Below are 25,006 nucleotides of genomic sequence, written 5' to 3'. Positions count from 1 at the left end.
ACATAGATTGTGTGGAAAAAATTAAATATTAGAGGAAGATTTATGCAACTGGGCAAAAACATCTTAAAGCTAGAGTGTTTTTTTTCTGCCCTCTGGCACTCTCACATCTACTATTATGATGGTTTTATGTATTAAAACTCACCATGAGTTTATAAGACATTTTACATACTTGCAACTTATCCCAGGCCTCAAAACAACAACCTGTTATCATAGAAAGTTCTTTGTCTATTCAAAGTAACACAACACAATCCCAACTGGGATATTTCCACAAAAAAAACATCTCACCATGTGCAGAAGCGTCCAATATTGTGTTTGAACAAATCAATAAAAGTCGTCTTCGCCGAGGAACGAGTGGAAAATAAATTCAGATCACATGTCAGCGGCTCACCATCATTGTCATAGATTAATAACAGCTTGTTTTCCGAAACGTTGATCCAGGAAGCTTTTTGAGGGATGACTCCTTCAGAATGTTAGGCTCAACGCAGATGAGCTTACTTGTGATGCATACAGGGTCACACAAAACAGATCCAGGATTATGATCTCTACAGCCACGTCATCCACGAAGGTGCTTTAATGTACCAATCACCATCTCTGCCGAGTCGACGGTGATCAACACACTGTCGGAGAAGGAGCACTACTAACCAGTATCCACCAGTAGAGAACAGTATGGTTTCAAAGGTTAACTAGTTTGAGTGATGTAACATCTAAAAAAACTTTTTGCCTGTTGTCTCAATCATAATTCAATGGTTGTTCAGACACAGACGTGACATATTCTTCCCAAAATACATTATACTGATTATTTCTGTTTTTTATTTGTCCGGGTGTTTGCAACCTCTCTCCTCATTGCATAAATAAAAACGGATTAATAGAGACAAAAATAAAGTAATCAGGCTTTTAATAATATAAACACTATCTGATCGCTAACAATATTAACACAAACAAAAACTTGACAGGGAATTTCATCGAACTCATTCAAGGCCAAGTGGGCCGTGTCAAGCTTTCTGCCTGCTTTCATCAGAAATATGTATTCATTTGTCTATTTAGTATTTATTTATGGACATTTTTAAGCAAACGTAACCCCATCTTAAACTGCTTTATGCTGCATGTGTTGGTTGTCTTCTCTGTGTTTGAGTCCAGTTTAATTTGATTAGTTATTTTGATTGAATCTTGACCATCAATGAACTGTAAAATACATACATGTTGCAACTAAACTAAAAAGGGTTGAGAAAAATGATCCGACTTTTCCAGTCCCGATACCGATGCCTCGTCTGTGAGTGTCAGCGCTGATCCGATACCAGTGCTAAACAGAATGTTTCAAATAAATACATAGACGTACATTTTCTGAATTTATATTTATTACATTATTGGTCCCCGAATAACAGATCAGCCCATTGTCACCGATACCTGATCCAACTATTTGAGTCAGCATCGGGCCCGATGTCTGATACCAGTATGGGGATCGGTGCATCTCTAGTTAAAATCACATTTGTGACTACAACTATTTCCATCCCACCAATGCCAAGTTACAGCAAGGCAACAAGTTATAACTAAGGAGTATTCTCATCATCCTCATTAGTTTGTATTCCTACTGGTTGGTCCGCGTCTGATGAATGTCACATACACAGGCTTTAAACTGTAGTGACAGGGATGGTCCAGACAATGATGCTATAACAGCAATGCCATATTTGTCATTTCACTCCTGATGGAGGACTAGAGCTATACCCACTGGATATTTGAGAGAAAATGAAACAAAAAGCTTCAGGTTTTTATCATCAAGTGGATTGAAAAACAATTCTTAATTCTCATTAAGTCGAAGCTCTAACTCAGAAATCCTTTCAATAAGAGACAAGGAACGGGTTAAATGTCTTATTGATGCAATAAAAGACTGCAGCAGATTTGTTTTGTTTTTTTGCAGAGTTATGATATCGTTTCCAGCTACTGGGCTGCTCTGCAGGCCAGATGTACATGTCTTATTGTATTAAAGTGATGATGTCATGCGAAAAGAATCTTTTGCCACGTTTCTGTCTGGGTTACTTTTATGGTGTTAATGAGAACAGATGAAGGAGCAGGTGAAAACATTTTTCTGATTTTATTGAACAGGAAAATGCTGTGATGTCTACGACTACAATAATGAAGCAAATACCTTTTAACATGTTGTGTTTGAGGATGAGTTCAAATTTTACACATTTATCTCAAAGTATATTGGTGTATATACAACATTAGGACAAATGTGTTGGATGTCATATATAGTAAGAACTGGTTATCTATAGTTGCATTGCTTGTGAATATATGGTTTATTAATACAAGATGAAAGCAAATCACTTGAATAAAAAGATGTAAATGTGAGTGTCATGAGTCTAAATATATATTTTTGTTCTGTTGCCATAACTGTAGAATAAATAAATAATCTACTCAGCTAATGTGAAACAGAGAAAAACACAATTTTCCTTGACAAAGATGTTTGCAGCATTTAATCACGTACAGATAATTATTAAAATTGAAACGACTATCATACAGATAACAAATGCTCCAAACGCTGCTACACACACAAACACACACGCGGCACGGATCAGATACATTAGATCCAAACTACATTGTTTCCAAGCAATGCAGTTATGTATACAGCAACATGTGAGCAAACAGCTGCGGTCATGAGTCACTGTCATGAGCTGTGCTGCAGTAGCTTATCTAGAAAGAGGCCGTCAGGTACAGAAACCCGCCTTCCTCAAATTTCTGGTTCTCAAATCCATCGCTATTATTTAATTATAAGAGAGACCTGAGAGGCACGGCGGCTCACATTATTGTGCGGTAACTGCTCGCACCTATGAAAACACAAGTGTGGACCTTATTGCGCCGTTAAGACGTCACAGGAAACCAGAGAGTATGGAAGAAATGGAAATAATAACTCTCACTGTAATCTTTCACATGCAGTACAGGACAATAACCGATTCCAGGTATTTACGGGGGGCAGTAACGTGGACTTTTGTTTTAATGGAAGTTGTCTTAACTCTAAAATATTCTTTAATGTCATGAATACAATATAAACTCACACGATGTACTCAAAATAATTGTTGATCACTCAAGCTGATGAATTGTTTTAAGACTTCATAATATACAAGGCTATTAAAAGATATAAGCATTAAATCATGTATTATCTCCAAGGATATGGTAAGAAGTACAATACAAATAAAAAACAATGTCCGGCTTATGAAGGGAGTCCTTGGTATCAGTTGGCAGTCTCATACGCTTATTAAGGCAAAATGTGTTGGTTGTGTTCTTGTTCGTCGCTTACAGTGACTACGAATGTCACACGTGTGCAGTTCAGTGTGTCTTTTAGGGCGGATAAAGGCTACACCTTCACTGATCACAGCCTTTTAGCTCATTGTCCCTTGAACTCTCATCAAATGTCAACATGAAACAAGGCTAATGCGTTTTTTGGCTCAAAGAAATGTCAGTAATGCATACAAAGGATACAAAAGAAAATTGGCCTGAACCCATGCACCGACATCTAAGCGATGCCACAGACACTATAAAAACAGTCAACGGTTATGCCACAGGCATGCCGTGCTGTTTAATGCTTGATGTTAAACACTAAATTATAGTGACAAGTATGGTCTACTGTTTATCTCTCCCCTCCCCCTGAATGTCTTGAGCGCTGCCACCAAAACAAATCCCCTTCGTATTTATTGAGCCGTTGTGGTTTTTGGTGTCTGCGATTTTGAATTGTTAAAGCCTTGACGGCAGAAGGCGATTTCATTCCGTGAGGGCGGGTTTCACCTGGATTCACCTGGTCAGCCAGGTTGATGGAAACAACAGGTGCTCCTGATAGTTTGTTCTGCATTTGGTGCAAGGCTGTGTTCTCCAGAAGCAGAAGACTTCTGGGCAGCGGAGCAGCATTGCCTAATGGTTCCCCAGAGAGAGACGGTAAATCCCTGAACAGAGAGAGACACCAGGAACACGAGACGATCTTGCTGGCTGACTTGCTGAAAGCCAATAAGGTGTGCGAGCGTGTCCTGCAATAACGCCATCGAGAAATGTCTGCATTATTATGAGACTTTCGGATTGTGTGTGAGTGTGGCTACACTTTTTTCTGCAGTGCAATTCTCCCATCACATAATAACAAAACCCGATAGTCTGTCGTTTATTCTTTGTGCAGACATCTGGTCAAATATCAAACCATACAGAAGTTTGCTGTATGTGTTCTTGCATTTTTATTCATCCTGTTCTTCATTTTCAAGCGAAGTCGTGTCACCGTGAGCGCAGGAAGTGTGTGATACCCTCTGTTTTGCATGCAGAGTACTTTGCCCAATGTGTGTGTGTCCCGGTTACTTCAACAGCCCGTCACTCAGGCTTTGACTTGCAGAATTAAGTGGCCAGAGTTTCGTCCGCCACCAGAGAATTTAGGACAAAGTGTCATTATGTAACTCCTCAATTCTGTGGACATTTTGCATTTTCAAATTTGCCTCATTTTCACCTTCAATTTAAAGATGACATCCTCCGACATGCTGAGAGAGTGATACGAACTTTACGTCTGTAGAAACCATTCGAAGCCTATTGTAGAATAAAAATATAAAATACAGTATATATAGTCACCTTGAAAATGAAAAAGGTTTTCGCTTTCTCCAGGATGCAAAAACGATCCATCTTGACAGGTCATTCAGTGTAATGTAAGCAATTTTCAACTGATGTTATCTCGCTACACCTCTGGAGCGATAATATCCCAAATCACAATGTCATCACTTTTTTAAAAGGTAATTCCTAAACGTGCACTAGAAGCCAGGGAGATTATCTCACACGTTTTCACCTTTTTTCCAGCAAGACAAGAGTTTAAGATTGATGTTTTTCTGCGGGGTGAAAAGTATACGTCTTCGGGGATTCAAGGTTTTTCTTTTGACTGCCGTGATAATATAATATCCTCCCGTCTCTTCATTTCCAAACTATTAGTAACTCCTCTGTATCGCAGCCTGGACGCCAGACAAACTTCTGTCCAACTCATTTCACGACCAACAATCACAACGTACAGACGACCTCTCACCGGCCCGTTTTTCATTTCATTTCATCTTATAATGTGGGGAAAGATTAAGGTTCATAGTGTTCGTTAAATGTCTTGTTCTTCAAAATACACAATACGATACACACAAAAAAATAAACGTTTTACATCTAAGAGTCTGAATATAAGATGTTTAGTGTGACCCGTTGCTACAGTCTGATACTGCAGCTACATGCTTCTCTCCACAGTGTCCAAAACAGATGTTACATTTGAAATACTTCTCCTTCACTGTTGATTTGTATTTGACCAATTTATGGGTTAAATTAGCTTTATTTTTTAGCGCCACAAACCTCTGCGTTACAGTTTTGTTTAGATATTGAAGTTAATAATTATCCTCAAGCCTCCAACCAGCATTTAATCATCATGTAGAGCCAAACTCCAGTCAAGGACACGACATACAAATTGCTTTACCACATCATGGTCAGGAGAAGCAGTGCTATCAGTTTACTCCTACCATTATTCTTCGATTACATAATCAAAATGGATGGGAACAAAACAGATGTATTACCTAGAATATGATGTCAATCTATTGAGATTGCAAGTTTGTAACTTGTTCTGACTTTGGATTTGTTCTGGTCTGTGCACGCCAACTGTAAGCCTGTTTACTTGACTTGCAAACTAACTGCCTTTTACTTTTCTAGTTGTGCTTTACTGCCAGTAAATGGACCTCATCACTGCACCAAAAACACAAGATTTCGGGGATAAATGTTATTTTAGATACATAAACAGAGCTTATAAATAGATCAAAACCAAATTGGTAAACTCCAGAAAGTAGGCCTACAGTAGTTTTACTCTTGTGGTTACGCGAGTGTAGCAACCCTTATTTATGGGTGTTTGGGGTTTGTTTTGACACTGAAGCACAGATGGAATGGTGGGTATCCAGCAGGGAAATTTATGGGCCTAGGCTGTTACTGTCTGACAGTGTTTTGGTTCAGAAACATCTGTCTGCGGCACGTTGTTTTCAACTAACAGGAGAGATAAGATGACGACCAGGACTCAATGTGTTTCTTATTATGTTGCAACAAAGAAACCTGTAACCTAAACTCAACTAGTCCCCAACGGGTTGAATGTTTGATCGCCCAACAAACGTCTTCCTGACACGAGTCGCGCTCCTGCCCAACTTCACTGATGGACGTTTAAGTTCGATTTTGGGCGTCACATGACATCAACGGGGGATAAAATGCAAAATGGAAATATGTCAAATTAGCTTAAAACAATGTTGTATCCTTAACTAGAGACATTGGTATTCAAGCATTTGTTCTGTTATGCTTGTTAAAGGTCTATGATACATTGAAGCAACATGAAACTAAGATAATCAAATGTTTAATAACTTTTAAATCTTTATTGACTAAGAAAATACTTGGTTACTTTCATAACACTCCCTTTGGACTTTAAGTTAAAAGTGAAAGTTAGATTTAGGGAACAAAACAACAACACCTGTGGTTGAAATACTTGTGTTTGTTGGACCCAATCACTCCCACTCCCACCCGCCAGGTGTTTTTGGATATTAAATACTGAGTCACTTGCTCAGACTGTTGCTTAATCATGCGGATTAATTTAATTTGTGTACACCATGAAATAAGATGCTAATTGACTTTTCATTGGCATGCTTTTCACCCAGCCATTAAAAAAAAAGAATGTCGATGTACACAAAACCAATGGATTGCCTCTTCCCCAACAGGCCATGATACTGGGCGAGTCTATCAACAGTCGGGACACCCTGTCCGGCCGACAATCACAACACAAACTCTGTGAATGTAGTGATTGGCCTACACTTTAAACTGACTGCTTGAAATGTTGGTAATATATAGCATGTGGTCTTGCTGTTTTGTTTAATTCAAACTGCATCTAATATTATTATCAAGGTAGACAGTGGTATTTTAAAATAACAATAATTGCCAATACCAAAAAAAAATGATATAATAAAGATGTACGTAAGAGCAAAGCCAGGCTGAATGCAAATATTTCCTTGAATGAGTGTAACAGTCACCACTGCAGCTTCTGCACAACAGGTGTTCAGCTTTTAATGAAGTGAATTTGATATGGAAAAAATGTTTTAAAAGAAGAAAATAAGTACTCAATGAAGTGCAGCAACCGTTTTGTGGCAGCAGAACTTAATAAATTCAGCATTTAGAGGTTATATTCTCACTACATTCATTCACTTCATTTATATCAAAGTACAGTCTGGGCTAAGTTTTCAGACACAACCACCTTGGAGCTCTCCAATGTAAACATTGTCTTCTCCATAGGCCTGCTGCATCAGACCAGTTGGGAATAAAACGTCTTGGTTGCTTCGTGAGTGGAAACTTGTATTCATTTTTCTTCTAAACTCGGTCCAGGATGTAAATTAGTGACTTTCCAGCCACAAGCCTTATGCTCTCACTTTAAGACTACAGGGTTTACAGCACTTTATAGAATCAGTGATCGGCTTAGTCAAACCCTAAATGGATTCTTTAGTATACCATTTGTGGTTTCATAGCACAATTAGAGGTTTTGTATGATCAACTTGACTCTGTTGGCTATCGTCAATAGCAGAAGACTGTTGATGCTGGAAAGCTCCCAGGTGTAAGTCTGTATAAGAATGAAGCAGGTTATTTCTGTTAAAGATGCAGACATGCTTCCAACCTTTCCCAGGTGAGAGGGAGGAAGTTTTAGATCTCATGTCTTTTTGAGGAAAAAATTAATCCTACAAATATAATATATTTAGAGCAGGATTAGTATCATCTTCGGGTAAAACTAACCTGTTTCACGACGATCTAAATCCAGCTCACGCTCCATGTCAGTACTTAAAAAACTACTATTTTTGAGTAATAAGAAATGGTGTCTTGCTTCAGTAATTCAAAAACATCATTGTGCAATGATTCTCACTGTAAATATTCATCCATGTGACAGAGTATCAGAAATCCAGTCCTGGTAATCTTGCTTTTGACAGAAATGTTGACATGCTTATCGAACGTGTTCACACGGACAGTACCAATAACTTCACATTCAACCAAAAGTGTTCTGATATTCTTACTCCAAATTTGGCAATATACAACATCTTATAGATATTTTTAAACAAGTTGCAAACTACTTTATAGAATAACTTAACGTTAGCGAGTGTGCAGTCGATAAAGAAAAGTGACGTATAAAGTGAGCAGTAACGTTATAGAAGTGAATGTAGCAGTGCAGTGTGTGCGCAGTTTGTTTGTCGGTGAATAATTGCTACGGAGGAGGTTCATCCGAAGTTAGCAAAAACTTCATCCTAGGCTCACTTAAGGTGGGCGGACCTTTAAGGGGGATCAGCTATTTCTCATTTTGTGAAAAGCTGCTTTTATGAGTTTTACACATGGATGTGTAGGCTTAGAAAATGACAATGTGTCAATGCTTTGCTTTGGAACCTAATGCTCAACTGTTACTCCCACTTCCTCCCCCATTTGGATTTCCCTTTTGAACAAGCATGGCGAAAACTGAAACCGGCTTTATCAGTTTTCTTCTCCCATGGAATTACATTTTGGCACTTTTGCAACCTTGCAAAATTGGACCACACCACGTCGTAGCCGGAACACCGTATTTCAAGTCAAAGCTTTAAAAGAGTGAAACCTGCACTGAAAAAAAAGACAACCGCGCTGGAAAACTGATCTCTCATTTAAAGTTTTTTTCTTTCTTTTTTCTTTTTTCATTTTTGCGAAGGGGCCCTGTAAATCATGTCCTTTATACCTCCGGCCGGGGGTTCACCGCCTCACCGCAGGGTGGGAGGAGAGCATGATGGGAAAAACATGATGGGATCTCACTTTAGAGGGTCAGAAAGAAGAAAAAGGCCAAAAGAGAATGCGAGGCTGTGAAGGAGGTAGGAGGAGATGTCTACACTGGATGAGGAGAGAGAGACAAAGACAGCAGGGGGTAAAATATTGAAATATAGTCAGACGGAGAAAAAGAAATGAAGACAGAAGAATATGAAGTCAGAACTGAAGGAACTGCAATAAAAATCAAACATGTTAAGCAGGTGACAAGGATAAGACTAAAGTACATACAGGGCATAACAACAGAAGAAAAAGTAATACAAATATATAAATCCAAGAAAGTAATGATAGGCCTCTCCACTTACTTATTTTTTATTTATTTTCAAAGGCTACAGTTGCATATATTTGACAGATTATTGGAAGATAATTCAATGCACTTTCTTTAGCAGGCATTTCTAACGAAAAACATACCAAACACAAAAGTATCATCTTCCTCCTGGAAGTTTAACTGGTACAATTTTAAATATTTACATTTTTCACAGGTAATAATCAATGTATGGGGATAAGGGTCAATTTGTTTAATAAATTATTGATAAATTGAGAGAAAATTAATCAGCCACCATTTAAAACAAATAATCTTTTTTCTTTGCAGACAAATAGCTGATTCTAGCCTTTAAAATGTTAGTACTTGCTTCTCGAAATCCTTCTATGAGTCTCTGGTTTAGCTTCTTCTTGAGACACTCTTTGTCAGAGCAAATACCTGTTTTATATTAGTACTACTTTTCTTTTCTTTTAACCACACAACATAGTTGTTACACCCTTTATAAGAAACAATAAATGTCTTCCGAAGACATACTGTTTTCAGGATTAGATTTTCACGAATGAGAAGAAGTTGAAAGGTGGATCAAATTGCTGTATAGGTTGCTGGAGATACAGAGACTAAGAGCAATACAGTCTCAGTCACAGGAAACCAGTCTATTAGATGTCCTCCTGTACGACGCATCCTGTCACTTGAATACCCAGAATTAAAGTAAATGTTTCCTCTTAAACTGTGACCGTGCCTCATTAAAACCAACGGACCCACCTTTGACAGCTGCCCAAGACAACGTCATACAATAACACAGAACAATGTCCCAGTCCACTGTAGGTTTTCCAACTGTGAGTTGCGCCTCCCCTGGGGGCAGTAGAGCATTACATTATTGAATTTATTTTAAATTAAGGTACATTTAAACAATAGGTGCCTGATTGTTGCAAAATGTACACTCCTGCTATGAATCAAGTCAAATTTGAACATACAGACATTATACCAATAGTTTTAGATTAAGTGTGATTTACACTTCCTGAGAATATTGTTATTTCCGATGTTCATCACGATCTCTAAATGTGCTTAGAAATAACAGAAAGCAGACGCTCCTTATAACTCCAGAACCAAGAATCATTGTGTTTATAAGTCTTCAGTAATCCAGTGATACATGTCTTACAATTTTACCATATGGCCAAAAATATGCCGCACATATTACACTATGATACCATGTAGCCGTTTTAAAGAATAATTTGTAAATAAATAACAGTTCTAAGGGCATAAAACCAATGTGGTTGACCTTTACAAATCAAGACTTGATAGTGCAATAATGGCAAAGTCAGTGCATAAAGTTGCAAATCAAATCGAAAAAGTGACCTTAAAAAGCCAAATGGTGGATTTGATGAATTGGGACACCCCTAGAATAATCTCAATGGTTCAATGGACTTTACAGGCCCCATTTGAGATCTCCAAAAAGGCAATGAAAAACTAACCAAAAAGTTTAAAAACATAAGGAAAATGGGCTAACTATTCACTTTTCTGCTGGAGCCTTTTCCCCAAAGTGAAATCCGGTAAAGGCTATGACCACTCAAAACTAAACGACAGTGATGGCTCACTCACCACCATTAGGTCTCTCTCCTCCACATGACCCCTCTCTGGCATTACAGCTCTCCATGTGCAAATGTGCTCTGGCAGCTTTCTTCTACAACTGAACAATGCAATCCAGGTACCAACTGCCCAACAAATCCCAGTGAAAGACACAACACAACTGAGAGGGAACAAGAACAGCATCCTCAGCAGCTTTAATTCCCCTAAAGATGCATTTATGCGCGTTGCGGTTCAATACTCTGTGGTCACCTAATACCTAATACCCTGGACCAGAGCTGGTCATGCATAATTCTCAGATATAAACCGCTTTGGTCTAGATCATCTAATATTGGCCTGTCTGACGTTTTTGATGATTAATGGCACAATCCTTCAAAGTCGGTTGCAATAAGTCTGCTTCTATGGAGTCAAACATTACGACTCAGATAATGTATCATCACAGGGTTGAGGCAGGTCACAGAGTCTGTACAACCAACACTAAAAGAAGCCTAAATGGGTGAAATCCGGAGTATATTTACAGTAAAAGTACAAAATATGAATTCAACAATGAACAAAGAAGTCCAACAGCAATCACAGAACGGTTATACTAGTATACAGGGCTGTACCCAAATCTGAAAAATTAACATAAGATTTGGCTAATTGAAACCAAGATTCTACTTTTTGTAAATTTTTTTAAATATAGAAATCAGTTTCAGTTATGCTTTTGACGACATTAAAGAGTGCACACTTGAATGTGTTTCTTAAGCTAAATTAGATGACTGTACTATAATGAAAACCATCAATGCTGTGTGTTAATATTGACATTTCTTTTGAAATGTATTAAATAATAACATAATTTACTAGTTTAAAATTGCTCAAAACGGCATCTACAGTTTGAGGACAATTTGTAAATAGAGTCCACTGTTTTGAACTAATCTACGGCATGAAATAAAAGAACGACCTGAAATCGGACCCTGGCTGATCGGTTTGGGGGGACCCTCTCCTCGGTGCTGGCGGGCCCTGGCGGGACGCATTTCCTCCATGTGCGTTGCAACCGGCTCTAGGATGGCTTCGAAAAGCCCCGGGTAAATAAAGGTGAGCTTTACAGCATCCCGTGGACCTAGTGCCCAATGTGTTTGTGAATTAATTGTTTAATGGAGCACAACAGTGTTTACAAGAGCACAGCGTTCTTTATACATCTAGCCTCTAAAAAAAAAAACTTTAATAATTTTAAGTTGACCGAGGGGTCACCGACAGATGATTTGCCTTAGCGACTTTCACGAGGCAGCCCAACTCGCATAAACACGAGAAAAGCTCCAGCCAACAACCAGAGCGAGCCATGTGCTGCATGGATATCTACAATATCACCACTGGCCCGATTTCTGCTATGAACTGTAGCTTCCATTAGGGACACACACACACACACACACACACACACACACACAATTTATCCAGAAATGTGCAAATGAATTTACATGCACACAGATTGCTCCCACACAGTGGAGGAAATTATTCCCGGAAAGTAGGGGTGATTATTGCTCTAACAAGACCCCAGGGAAACGCTGAGTGGAAGTTAGGGGAGTAAACAGTGTGAAAAGGGTTGAATGCTAAGACCAGGTGTGTTTGGGTATAAGGGAAAGTAAGCGAGACGAGAAGAAAGTGACTAATTCACCCTAAAACCCGGAAATTAGTAAGCAGTTTTGCACTTAAGGTTCCCTCGTCAAAAAATCCATTTTTATTTTTTTTAATGGGCTTCTGGTTGGTTTTGTTCCACGGCACTAAATACTTCAGTAAATATCCCACAGCTTCTTAAAAAAGGCGGTTGCTAACAAGTGGCTAAATGAGACGATAAAACATCCTCAGGCAGAACACTCGTCTGCCTTCAGCTGAGTGGATGTGTGTTTGTGTTTCAATGCAAAGGACCGAACCCCTTTTTGTGTCCACGTGTGAATGTGTGTTCATTATAGTTTCCAGCTCCCCTGTGGTCAGTTGAGCTAAACCGCTCTTACACAAAGCCAAAGCGTCAAAACAATGACCTCACATTCTGTCACCATAGCCACGCTCGCCATTATCCCCAACAACAAGGAGCCCTGTTGTTTTGTTGACAGGCTTTCCGGCCCATTGGGTTGACACATGGTGGCCCCTCGGTGGCCCTTCAGCAGCCTGACATTCACCCAGTCGCTGAAATCAATGTTCCTGTTGAAAGGTTTGATGATGTTACTTGGCGACAAAGTAAATTCCAGCTTGAAAACCAGTTTTTGGATAATATTTCTTGGAAATTAAAGTTTGTGCCTGCACATGAAAATTATTGGATCTGTTTCACAACCCTTATTGATATGAAACACCATTAAGGGTTAGTGGGTGCAGCCAAGGAAAAGTATTGTTCTGGTTTATAAAATGTTGGAATTATGTAAGAAATACTGTGCACTCGACAAAATGTCCAATTCTGACACTTCAGTGCTCAGTTCATATGGTCTCCAACCCTTTCATTGCCTTAACAGTGTCACAATTAACTCCATACACTTGATTTAAAATAAAACTGATTATGTAAATTGGGTAATAACTGATTAAAGCGCGATCTATGATTAAAATGTAAACTAAAGCTCAACTCATCACCATAATTGAAAACACAGGACAGAAACCTGCTCCACAAACTCACAGATCTTTTCACAACTAACCCCCCCCCCCCCCCCCCCAAACAAAAGTAAATATACAGTATCTGTTTAAATCAGACATATTTCTAAAGAAAGCAGGAATATATTTAGGTTTAAGTTAAAATGTTGCAGTTCTACTTGATCTGACGCCTGTCCTTCTAACGGAAAAATAGGTCTTAATACCACAGATCCCACATTTGAGTTATAAATGACATGCGTATCAACAACTGGGAGCAATAGAAAAAGCAGACTCCAGGAGGAGGATGCTCCCAGCAGCTCTTCATCCAACAGCACACTGTGACTGTTTCTTTTGATGATCACATCTTGTTTTGTAGACTCATCAGTAACTTTGTGACAAATAGCATCAAGAACGGGGTTTGAATTATATAAATATGAAGAATTCAAATTCTAACAAACATGCTTATTTTTTCAAAATCAAATGTCGTATCTATACTGTATGTTCAAATATATATGTGATTTATATGGTCCAAAAAAATGAAACGTTTTTTTTTTCTTTTTCCAGGGGGGTCCTTGGAGAGAGGTGAACTAAAGTGAAAATCTCCGAGGAAAATATGGCTGCAGGAGCAAACAGCCTTCAATGCAAACATCAGTATGTGTGAGATATTGGTGTCACTTTGTTCCCATAGTAACCACATTTCCAGTGTGATGACTTTAATTGTCAAATGTCTTAATGCTTGAATTAAATAAAACCTTTATGTATCATTTAAAAAGCATTAGGGCTCAGATGAACACAGCCACTATGAAGCCAGTTGGACAGTCAGATGTAAAGTTATAGTGTATTGACCCCTTTCTTTAGAGATTTACTCTATCCACACATCATCATCATAATTACTACCACTGAAATGTACAGTATATATATGTAGAATGCCGGCAGTACTCCCAGCTCCCCACCACAATATGTACCCACATCCTCAACTCCCACTGCAGTTGCTGCAGACACGTGCCAGACTCGCCTCTTTGGCTCGCGTGGTGTTTCCTGACGTGCATTCTCCTCGACCCTCCTCCCAGGTTTTACAGTTTCCTTCCAAACAACATACGACCGGCCGTTTTCCGACAATCAAGACCTGCCTGTACGTTTATAGTCACATGCTGAGAAGAAAAAGCCAAAGTAGGCCAGTCAGAAGTCGTGCATCACTACAGAAGGGGCGATAATGAAATAGCACAAGTTGAGGCCATGACAGTATATGTGAGAGTGAGTCCGCAATTTATGTCTCCGGATCAACAACAATTCCAAAAACAATAACGGGATAAAGCAGTGAGCCTCATCGCAAAAAAAGTGAAATTATTAGCATCTTCAGAGAGTTTCTGCTAACTGAAGCGGATTTATTCTGGAATATTACATCCCAAAGTTTCTCTCTGCCATTGTTCTGCCGACACAAAGACAACATGTATTCTTTTCCACGTGAATAACTGCAATCAGATGCAAAAAAAGGGCAAATTATTTGTGATTCAGCCCCTCAGTGTGTAACTGGATCTTGAGTGGGGATTGTTGTGTCTATTGACAGGTCTACCCGTCTCAATGTTATTAAGATACCTTCTACGACTACCACCACTCGTTGATCCCTGTATGGCAATTCAGCAAGTCATGGGTCAGAACACCAGCACCACAGACCTGGACTTGGTTGGGATTGAGGGTCTTGATACAGGACACAGGACATAGGATACAGGATACAGGACAAAAAGGACACAGCCACAGTGTGGATGTCTGCATACACAGGAATTCTAGTGAATATGACACCATGCTGCCTTCTACCGTGATGATACCAGAGAATCCACCTCATAAATTGAGCCAGCAATACTCTTATGACCCAGGGAGAAAAACTGAAAACCACCCGTTTGCTCGTGCTGCTTCGTTCTTCGGTCAGACTTAAATGCGGTGAGACTTTAATGTCACTGACTGACTCTTAAACAATAAATCATGGAAATTGGGAGAGGCGGACTTAGGGGAAGTGGTCTGTGTGTTTTAGTTTGTGTTTGTAAGAAACGTGACCATGTGGAAATCATATGATTCATATATGCCGCTTCAGTATGCTGGCACATATTGTGTTTGCACGTGACCGCATGGAGTCTGCCACCTCCAGGTTCAGTGGGTCAAGCGCCACACCCGCGACCTCCAAAGACACAAACACACAAGCGCACACACAGATCCCCTCTAACCTGGCTGAGAGATTAAAGACACACACAACACACAGGATCTGGGAGAAAACAGCAGCTGTTATGGTGTCTGTCTGTCGGTGTGTTAGTCACACATCACACACTGTAAAACACCCCAGAGACACTGTCTCGTCTGTTCATGTCCAGCCTAAACCGGAGTTTTATAACGCAAACGTGGCCACAGGCACTCCGCGTTTGTAGCCATGTTTGTTTTTGTGAGTTTCTTGAATGTACTTCTTGTGTTTATTTGTGGAACATGATAAAAAAACGCAAAACAATTACAGCTAAAAAGACTATAATCTGTTGATTATGTGATGTAAATATAGGATGCATTAATATGGCCATCGCTTTGAATATAAAAGTGAGGTTTGACACTTTATTTTTGGTGACAGCTGCTCAAAGTTAAGAGCTTTTAGTGGAAATACACCTGCCTCAACATCCAAAAAGCTTTAATGTCATAGCAGAAATGCAGCCTTTGAAATGCAACGGAGCAAAATAACATTCATGCTTTCACAATATCAACAATGATCATTGATCACATCAATGCCAAAGAGATTTAAAATAATTTGTTCCTGCCACTACTTTTAGATATACGATTCAACTGAATGCAATCAAGACAAAATGGATCTGAAAATGGATCTGCGTTGGGTTTCAGATTGTTGGTCAGACACGAATTAGGAATTGAAGACGTCACTCTGGGAGAATGTAAAAGGCATCTTTTCATTTTTTGGAAAGGTATAAGATAAATAAATAAATTGTTTAATTAAGGAAATATTCAGCAAATCACTTAATGAGGAAAATAATAAATTATTACAGCTATTTGTATGAAATGTTAAATAGTACATGGACTTGTATCGCAATACAGCAATTTGGGGTTAAGTGTCTTCCTAAGGACACATCGACATGGACTATGATCGAACCGCCGACCTTCTGATTGAAGGACGATCTGCCACAGTCCCCTCTATTACAACGTAACAGCTGTGCAATTTTTAACAAAATAATGACTAAAAGAGGTGAACTGCTGCCAGGATGGAGTTCATCTGTAACGTACACCCCTGCAATAACCTTCGTAAAGACTTTTCCTCCTCAGTATTTTCTTGTTGGTTGAAGCCTCAAGTCGACCTAATATCACATCAAATGAGTTTTCAAAATGACTGTGACACAGGCAATACAACTCCAGACATGATTGGATCTAGCAGCTCAGCTGCAATTCCAAAAACCTGAACAAGAGAAGTTTAGATTATTCTAAAGAAAATACATTAGCCTCATTAGTCATAATTGTAGATATAGACACCTACGGTATCATACTATGAAATGACACTCTACCCACAGAGCTGACAGGACCCCTGGCAGAGCATCTAGAACTGCTGAACACATTAGCCAGTTAATGGTCTGCTTAGAAGAGCAAGGAGGAGGAGGAGAGTGGAGGAGGGAGAACCTGAGTCAAAGGGCAAGAGGGGGGCAGGAAAGTCACTGACAAGCAGATAGAAAGGTACTGAAAGAAATGTAAAGTGGGGAGTGGAGCAAGAAGGGGAAGGAGGGGAAAGAGGGAGAGGAGAGAGAGAGAGGGGTGAACCTCCTGGAAGACATAAATAGGCGAAAGAGGACTTGGAGGTTCGCAGTCACTCCTCTCGACAGCCATATCCTCCACTCTCCTCTCCCCTTCTCTTCACCTCCAGCCCTCCTCTCCACTCATTTGCTGCAACCCTCCATTCATCTGGAACCCTGAACAAAATCAGTGAGTCCTGCTCTACTTTCATGAAAATATCAACATTCAAAATGATTCGATTAAGAGTAAATATGTAAGATTATTATTATTATTATTAGTTTAGACATTTCTTAAACAAGCATTAAGCAAAATGTGAGATAATAAGTGCTCTACTTGATGACGCAAACTGCATTTCACACTATTTGCATGCTGTTACTTGTATCTTTGCAAGAAGCAAAGATGTGTTGCTATGATTAAAAATGAATGTCCCAATGGGGAACATTTAACTCTTCATTAATCAGAGACTGTTCAAACATATTCATGACATTTTTTTAATCATACCCTTAAAAGTATGTATAAAAGAGACCCAGACTAGTCAAAGAGTTCAGGGAGATTGCAGGATGAGCGCCATGTAGCTGCTGAGGAAGACACGATGAGATACCTAAAGTTAGGAAAAGTTAACTCACACAGTGTTATTCTTCAGCAGCTCACCAGACTGTCGCTATGGCAACGACAAACACCAAACTGTTACTACTTGCGTCTTGATTGATGCAAGATCTCCCTCTGCTAATCGTAAAACTGCGTTTGCAAGTCTAAATAGTGGAAAGACTGTTGAGAACGTTTAATTGAGAAATTTCCCTTCTGACTCACATGCCCCACTTGTTAAACTCAAAACTGATGCTGCAGCCAGACCCGTTGCCCTTTCACCAGTTCTCTTTGTCTTGTCATGTACCAGATCTGACAGTGAAAGAAAAACTGTAAGTATAGACGTCAAAATGAATAGGGAAAACAATTACTGACTGCAAAGCTTGTAAATGCACAGGGGCAGAGGTAGTGAATGTGTACAATAAAGAGTGACGAAAAATCCACTTTAGCAGAATAAAATGAGGTAATTCCTTTGAATGAAGACGTAAATATTAACAGCTGGTCGACCCTGAATTACTCTTAGTGTATAGCAACAGCATAGCAGAAAGCATGGAAAAGTCAGTAATATATGGTGATTATACTAAATGATAAATAGATAGAATGACTGCCTTTACTGACTTTTCTCTCTTCTTTCTCCTCCCTTGCAGCCTTCATCATCATGGACACCTCAAGCAACATCCTCTCCATCTCCGGAGCACTCTACCACCTGATTGTCATGATGCTGACACTGGGTCAAGGCACTCATTCAATGCCTGTTCCTACTGACGGCCCTGTGTGCACAGCCTCAGAAACAGCCCAGTACAAGCTAACGTTTTTTGGCAAGTGGACCAGGGCAGCTTTCCCTAAACAGTATCCTGTCTACCGTCCCCCTGCACAGTGGTCAAACCTCATTGGTGAGTGCACAGCAAGCTGGTTTTATACTGTGTCCTCGTTGGTCGAAGACGTGGCACAGTATACTGGTCGGAAGATGAACAGGTAGCTGATGTAGAAAACTACATACAGAGAAATATATAGTAAATACAAAAGAATGTCCTGGTTGGTCAGTACACAAGAAGTCAAGGGCAAAAGATTTCTATTTGCTAAAAGTAGAAAAGCATACGGATAAATGTTTCTTCCCATTAAATCTATATATACATTTGCGTTGCATGCAGACTAATACCTGTTGCAACAACTAACATCCTTTCCCTCTCTCGCTGCTTTCAGGTGTCACCCACAGCTCCGATTACCACATGTGGCAGCGTAATGCGTTTGCCAGCAACGGAGTGAGGGAGTTTGCAGAGAAAGGCGAGGCCTGGACGCTCATGAAGGAAGTCGAAGCGGCCGGCGAACGTATCCAGAGTGTTTATGGGGTCCTCTCCGCTCCCGCTGTTGTGGGAGGCACAGGCCAGACAAACACAGAGTTTGAGGTCTACGCCAAGCACTCTTATGTAAGTCTCTTAACAAGTGGTTCCCTTTGTTCTGGGTCAAGGCATCAAGTGTATTAGAGGCCTTCCATAAAGGTCTGCATGTATAACAAGGTGGTGACAGGCTTTCCTGGTTTGAACTCGATCAGGAGTGTGTTTGCCCCTCTGAACTCTGTTGTGAAGTGTTTTCCAATGAGGTTGTGCATGTGCACGACAAATGTGAGTAACAACAGCCAAAATTATACAATGAGACCCAGGGTTGTTAAAAGAAACTATAATTACCTAAATTTTAAGTAATAAGCTGTCTCATCACCGCTAAAAGGAAATCATAAAAAGCATTCGATTATGAGAAAGAACGGTATTGTGCTTTTTTAAAGTAGGTTGACGCAGCAAAGCGGTTACTGTTACAACCACTCCAGACGGTTCTTTCCATGTGCTGCACCCTAAAGAGCTTCCGAAATGTAGCAAGCCTAATTTATTTATTTGGCTGGTAATCCCCTTACCGATGAGCCTCTGGGTAGGTCGTAAAAATCGAGGACACGTCTGACCACAATGTTAGGCTTGGAAAACAGACGAGCCGGAGTGAGTGTGCGAGAGCGTGTCGTCGACATGAGAGAAATGGAAAAAGGCCAGTTGGAAACTGAATCTGTAGTCTGGTGCTTAAATAACAGCAGGTGCAGGGAGGTGGGCGTATGATGATACATGCTTAGACACATTATAACACAGTGAAAGAAATTGGGCGATATAAAGGGGAATCCAATTATACACACCATGTGTGAAGAGCATTATTAAGTCTTTTGGGGCTGCAGAGGGAGCTGCACGTAGTCTGAATAATTGCCTCAAGTGATGTCACATGATTCGGGCTGACGACTAAAATGAAGAACAAATCTGAGGATGTGGAGTTAAGAAGTGAGCTTACTCGAACTCTCTAGCCAGCTATTCATCATTGCTTTTAGGCGAGCCGCATGAATTTACATTGGCCGCAACTAGTATTGCAAACCCACACTGGCGGCTGTTGAGTTGCATTTTAGGTAATGTAGGGGGAGAGTTTTGACAAGAAAGACAAATCCACGGAATAGAAAAGACGATATCTCTAGCTCTGCCAAATTGATTCAGATACTTTTCAGAAACTGTTCATCGTGAGTCCAGTAGAGTTTTAGGACAGCAAAACTAAATGGATGGAAGGATCTGATGTGGTTTTGTGGCCAAAATTGGGATATTAAAGCCATTTTACACTAGAATCTAAAGGAATGGATACAACAAGGGTATACAGGTTTAGGGTTAGGGTTTGTGCATTTTAGCTTTCATTTATATTTGTAATTCCCATTGAATACAATTAGAAAAAATTAAACTTCAACTGACAGGTCATGAGGTTTAACAGTTATCCAATGACAAACACCAAGTCCAAATCATATATGGTGACATATAATAACAATTTTTTTCTATTTTCTTTCCCACCAATGTCTTTCCCATCTCTCACTCCGGCCCACAACCTCACTTACCTCTCTTTCTCTTGTTTCTCTCCCCCCACGCTGTATCTTCCTCCTCACGGTCTACTTCCTCCTCTCTATCTGCAGCTGTCGTTTATTGTGCATCTCGTTCCAAGTCCGGACTGGTTTGTGGGAGTGGAGAGCTTTGACCTGTGTGACGGCGACCACTGGAAAGACAACGTGTTGCTGGAGCTTTTCCCATACGATGCAGGAACCGACAGCGGGTTCACCTTCTCTTCTCCCAACTTCGAGACCATGCCACAGGACAAAATCACACAGGTGGGTCAGCCTGAGCCAAGACATGCAACATCCATCAATCCAAAGCCAAAAAGCCCTAATCGTATGAACAGGGAACATGAACTTAACCTGGTCCATTTCCCCTCCATAGATCACTTCTTCCTCCCCTAGCCACCCTGCCAACTCTTTTTACTACCCCCGCCTGAAGCACCTGCCGCCCATTGCCAAGGTAATGCTGACTAAGATAAGGAAGAACAATCAGATCATCAGCCTACTCGTGGATCCCACCCAGTCCAACCAACTAACAGGAAACGAGATTGAGGACACAGTCATAAGTAAGTCTGAGGAGCAAAGATACACGCACTGGCTAAAATGTGGGATGTTAATGATTATAAGGCACTTGCATGATGACCATTGTATAAATGATTGATGATAACCAGTAAAAGAAAAAACTGAATGGTTCTGTAATTATACTTACTAAACAAATTGATGGAGGTGTGTTGTTGAGTAACAGATTAATGTGTTCAAAAGGCTAAAGAGACACTGAAGAATAGTAGTAATAGACAGGATTTTACAGCTCTGGAAAGTTATAAAGGTAAAAATGTTAACTTTCATTACGACAAACAGTAAAACAGTAAAAATGCAACATTAACATTATATAATAGGAATGTGTATGATTGGCCAATGCAATGTTTTGTCAGATAATGCCGCATTTCAGGAAAGTTTGTATAGGGTTCAACTTTTTTGTTGGAAAACCCTGCTGTTTGCCATAGTCCCAATATTAAAATGAATAGGAGGGCTGCGTTTTTCAAAATGTCACAGTTGGTCTGAATGTAGTCTTAGAACAAAACATGCAATATCTTTAAATGTACTAGTGTTCGATTTTATCCTGAAAATAGAGTTTTTAAAAGTGGATCAACATTTCTTTGTATTTTGCATGAGCACAAGGTGCACTCAAATTCCTGTCAAACTCTTTCCCCGATGAACAGTGAATGACAGGATTGCTCAGAGCGTAACTATGAGCCCGAAAAGGCAGGAAAGAAGAAGACTACAAACATACATACTGTAATGGAAATTAACCTTTTCAATCTTCTTTAGAGAAAACAAATGTAATTTCGAAACACTAAATACTTAAATGTCTTTAAGTATTTATTAAACAGAAACTTGGAATAATTCAATTGAATGACCAGAGCTCCACCCCACAAATGGTTCGGAGGTCTGACCCAATTCATTTTGGGAAAAAACATGTATTGTAAACATAACACTGTTTACTAGAAAACAAGGTACCTTTAGGCCAAAATATCCAATAGTGAAACTAAACTATGAATATTTTTTAGGTATAACAAAATGAAAAAACCTACCCTCGTCTGCCTCTCTCCATTTTACTTGCACTGATCGAGTTATAGAAGCATTCCAAAAAAAATAATCAAAAGCTGTAAGTTGCGCAAAAGAACGGAGCTTGGGTCTTAAGTCTTTTGCTGACTCAAATGAAAGCATTTGGGAACCATTACAGGCCACACACAAACTCAATAACTTCCAACCAGAAGAGCCAAGTGAGGGCAGGGCATCCGAAAGTGCCAGGGGCACATCTGGCAACCAGTGGAAAACCCTAAAGATGCATTTAAAGAAGAATAAGGACACTTCTGTATAGAAACATTTTGGTTGTGAATCAAAATAGGATGCAGACTCACATGTTTTAACAAGATCTGGATCCACAAGGTGACGCTGGGTATAGTTATATTTGCTTCGCACACAATGTAAGACTCTCTGTCGTAAGACTCTCTGTCGTACAGATTAGCGGTAAAGAGTAAAAGATGAAAGCCCAACTGCAAGTGAGAATAGAAAGAGGCCTTGGGAAACATTAGGATAAAGATTGTCAAACTAGAGGCAAAGCCAACAATGCAGTCGAGTCAAACAACCTGTCAGTGTGGATGATGTTCTCCAAGGAGGGGAGAAAAGAACAACTAACCACAGAAAGTCTAAACAGATGACTTGACCGGGATAGTTTTTTTTGGGAGGCGAAAAAAGGAAACAGACCTGGCATTAGAGCAGACAGCACAGAAATCAGATTCAGTGTTCAAACCTCTGAAGTCACCCTGACTTTAAAGGTTTTGAGCATCCCAGACTACAAGTCCGTTCCCCTGACTACACATCAACAAACAACAGAGGGCCAGGAATCTGTTGGGGCTTCCTGCCTTGATCCCAATGCTCCATCCTACCCCTCTATCTGCTTATCCTTCCCTCTCTTTTATGCCCCCTCCCCGGGGCTTGAGCAACAACTTTCATTGCAGAGAAAACACCTGCTCCACAGTATCTGTTAAAATACAAAGAAAGATCACTTTTGCTTCTTACAGCATTGTGTCACCTCTGTCCTTGATGGACACACACACAAAGTGAGGGGAGATCTGACTTGCTTGTTCCATCCTTCCGTCCCACCGTCCATCAATGTCTCTTCCGTACCGCCACCGCCCATCCTGCTGCTTTTCTACTCTTTAGCGGACAACTAAGTCTGTGATACAAATCAGCTGAGCGGAAGCTCTCAACGACTTAGCCTGGCAAGTTCACCATGTTGGAGAAAGAGCAAAAAAAAACATTTACATGTTGTTACATCTCATGTAACATAAGACTTCAATAATATAAATAGCCAAAAGTAAAACCACTGCCAATAATCTGTGGGTTCCTAAAGAGCTGCAAACGCAGTATGCTACCATTTATTGCATTTCCCTTTGATTAATTTCTACACTTTTTTAATAAAGAGCAAAAGAGCTGCAAAAACTACAAATCAAGCCTAAATGTCAATGTGTTTATAATCCCCCCCTCCCTTTCTCTGCAGATACCCCTCTGGACTGCGAAGTGTCAGTGTGGTCTCCTTGGGGCTTGTGCAAAAGCAAGTGTGGAGACTCAGGCGTGCAGCACCGCACACGCTATGTCATCATGCACTCAGCTAACAGTGGATTAGCTTGCCCCCTGCTGGAGGAGGAGAGGAAGTGCTTACAAGACAACTGTTTATGACTAGGCCAGGAAAGGAGGGAGAAGAAAGAGAGGAAGGAGAGGAGAGACAAGAAAGAGAGGAAATCCAGGAAAGGGAGGAAAGGACGAAGGCGGAGAAACTACAGGAAAAGGTCCACGGTGTATTCACATGAGGCATAAGTATGATGAAGTGGACGCCAATATTTCCTCCATTGGCCAAGCTGCTGTCTGTGGAAATGGCTGATTGATTGTCTGACTGTTTAACTGCAGAAAAGGTCTCGTCCTCAAGTCACATTGATAGATCTGACAGCACTAGAGAAGTGTAGTTTGGCACAGCGGCTATTAGACACCAATTTAGTTTTGGCAGATTATCTAAACTGTCTGGGGATAAAACATTGCTGTTTTAATTTCACACTACAATTTGGTTATAATTGGACCTTTCTGACATTTGTTTTTCACAGTGGATTACAAGTGCCAGCAACTTAAAAGAAGAAGAAAACTTACACACAATACTTGAAATCTGAAACCTTTTTATCAAAGAAATACTACAGAAAATCCAAATGTCAGCTATGGCACTTGGGGAAACATGATGCCTCAATTGTTCAGTGAGCAGAAGTACAGCTGTGCTAGATAAAAAGTGAGTCAGACATAGAAATTATGTGCGGCCCTCCCCCGCATTCAAAACATAACATTCACAGAGCCCTTGTGGTCAACAAATATATTTATTGACAGGATTTGAACCTGTAGTGTACAGTATATCAAATCTCAATGTAATAATTTGTAGGCCTTTATGTTATAATAGTAGTTTTTTTGGAAAAAAAAGAAAATTATACACAAAAATGTTGTATGTATTTTTTTCTGTATGATCAATAAAGTGTAAATATATCTTAAGATATTGTGACCTCATTGATAAGTGTATCTTATAGTGTGTACAGTTGGAGACTCATTGCCTACACAACACAATCACAACTAAGAGTAAAAACACCTGGATTAAAATCCTTCTTTAGTTTAACCTCTAAATCTGAACCACACATTTGGGCTCCTAACACTGGCGCTGCAGGATCAAATTAAATGTAGAGAGAAATCATTTCAACTGGCTGACCCGGGGGGTCGAGCCCCCAGTGTTGGCTAGGATTCCCCCTGATGAGGTGTCGCTCATAAAATTGATGATTGTGCTCACCAACGATTTAAAACAGTTCACCAAATGTTGATTTAGCTCAGGAGGACCTGACATTTCACAGAGTGTACTTCATGCTGCGACGTACAGTGCCGCTCATCCCACTATG

At 40.0% G+C, this 25,006-nt stretch overlaps 1 protein-coding gene across 1 annotated transcript; it reads left to right on the top strand.

Moving 5' to 3' along the window:
* The first annotated feature begins 17,117 nt into the window (after nucleotides 1–17,117).
* Nucleotides 17,118–23,762, top strand: spon2b (spondin 2b, extracellular matrix protein). Its single transcript, XM_034543293.1, has 6 exons — nucleotides 17,118–17,224; nucleotides 18,268–18,513; nucleotides 18,824–19,047; nucleotides 20,601–20,792; nucleotides 20,902–21,085; nucleotides 23,584–23,762. The coding sequence occupies exons 2-6, from the start codon at nucleotides 18,279–18,281 to the stop codon at nucleotides 23,760–23,762; spliced, it is 1,014 nt and encodes a 337-aa protein (XP_034399184.1). The 5' UTR covers nucleotides 17,118–17,224; nucleotides 18,268–18,278.
* Nucleotides 23,763–25,006: the final 1,244 nt, after the last annotated feature.

The sequence above is a fragment of the Cyclopterus lumpus genome, chromosome 10 (assembly GCF_009769545.1).
Source record: "Cyclopterus lumpus isolate fCycLum1 chromosome 10, fCycLum1.pri, whole genome shotgun sequence".
Classification (NCBI taxonomy): domain Eukaryota; kingdom Metazoa; phylum Chordata; class Actinopteri; order Perciformes; family Cyclopteridae; genus Cyclopterus; species Cyclopterus lumpus.
This window is presented reverse-complemented; position numbering and strand designations above follow the sequence as displayed.

What these genes read in the sequence shown, in the direction of transcription:
- spon2b (XM_034543293.1), top strand. Translation starts at nt 18,279, where the DNA reads ATGGACACCTCAAGCAACATCCTCTCCATCTCCGGAGCACTCTACCAC. An exon ending in ACAGTGGTCAAACCTCATTG is followed by an intron (nt 18,514 to 18,823) that starts GTGAGTGCACAG and finishes CGCTGCTTTCAG; the next exon opens with GTGTCACCCACAGCTCCGAT. An exon ending in TCTACGCCAAGCACTCTTAT is followed by an intron (nt 19,048 to 20,600) that starts GTAAGTCTCTTA and finishes CTCTATCTGCAG; the next exon opens with CTGTCGTTTATTGTGCATCT.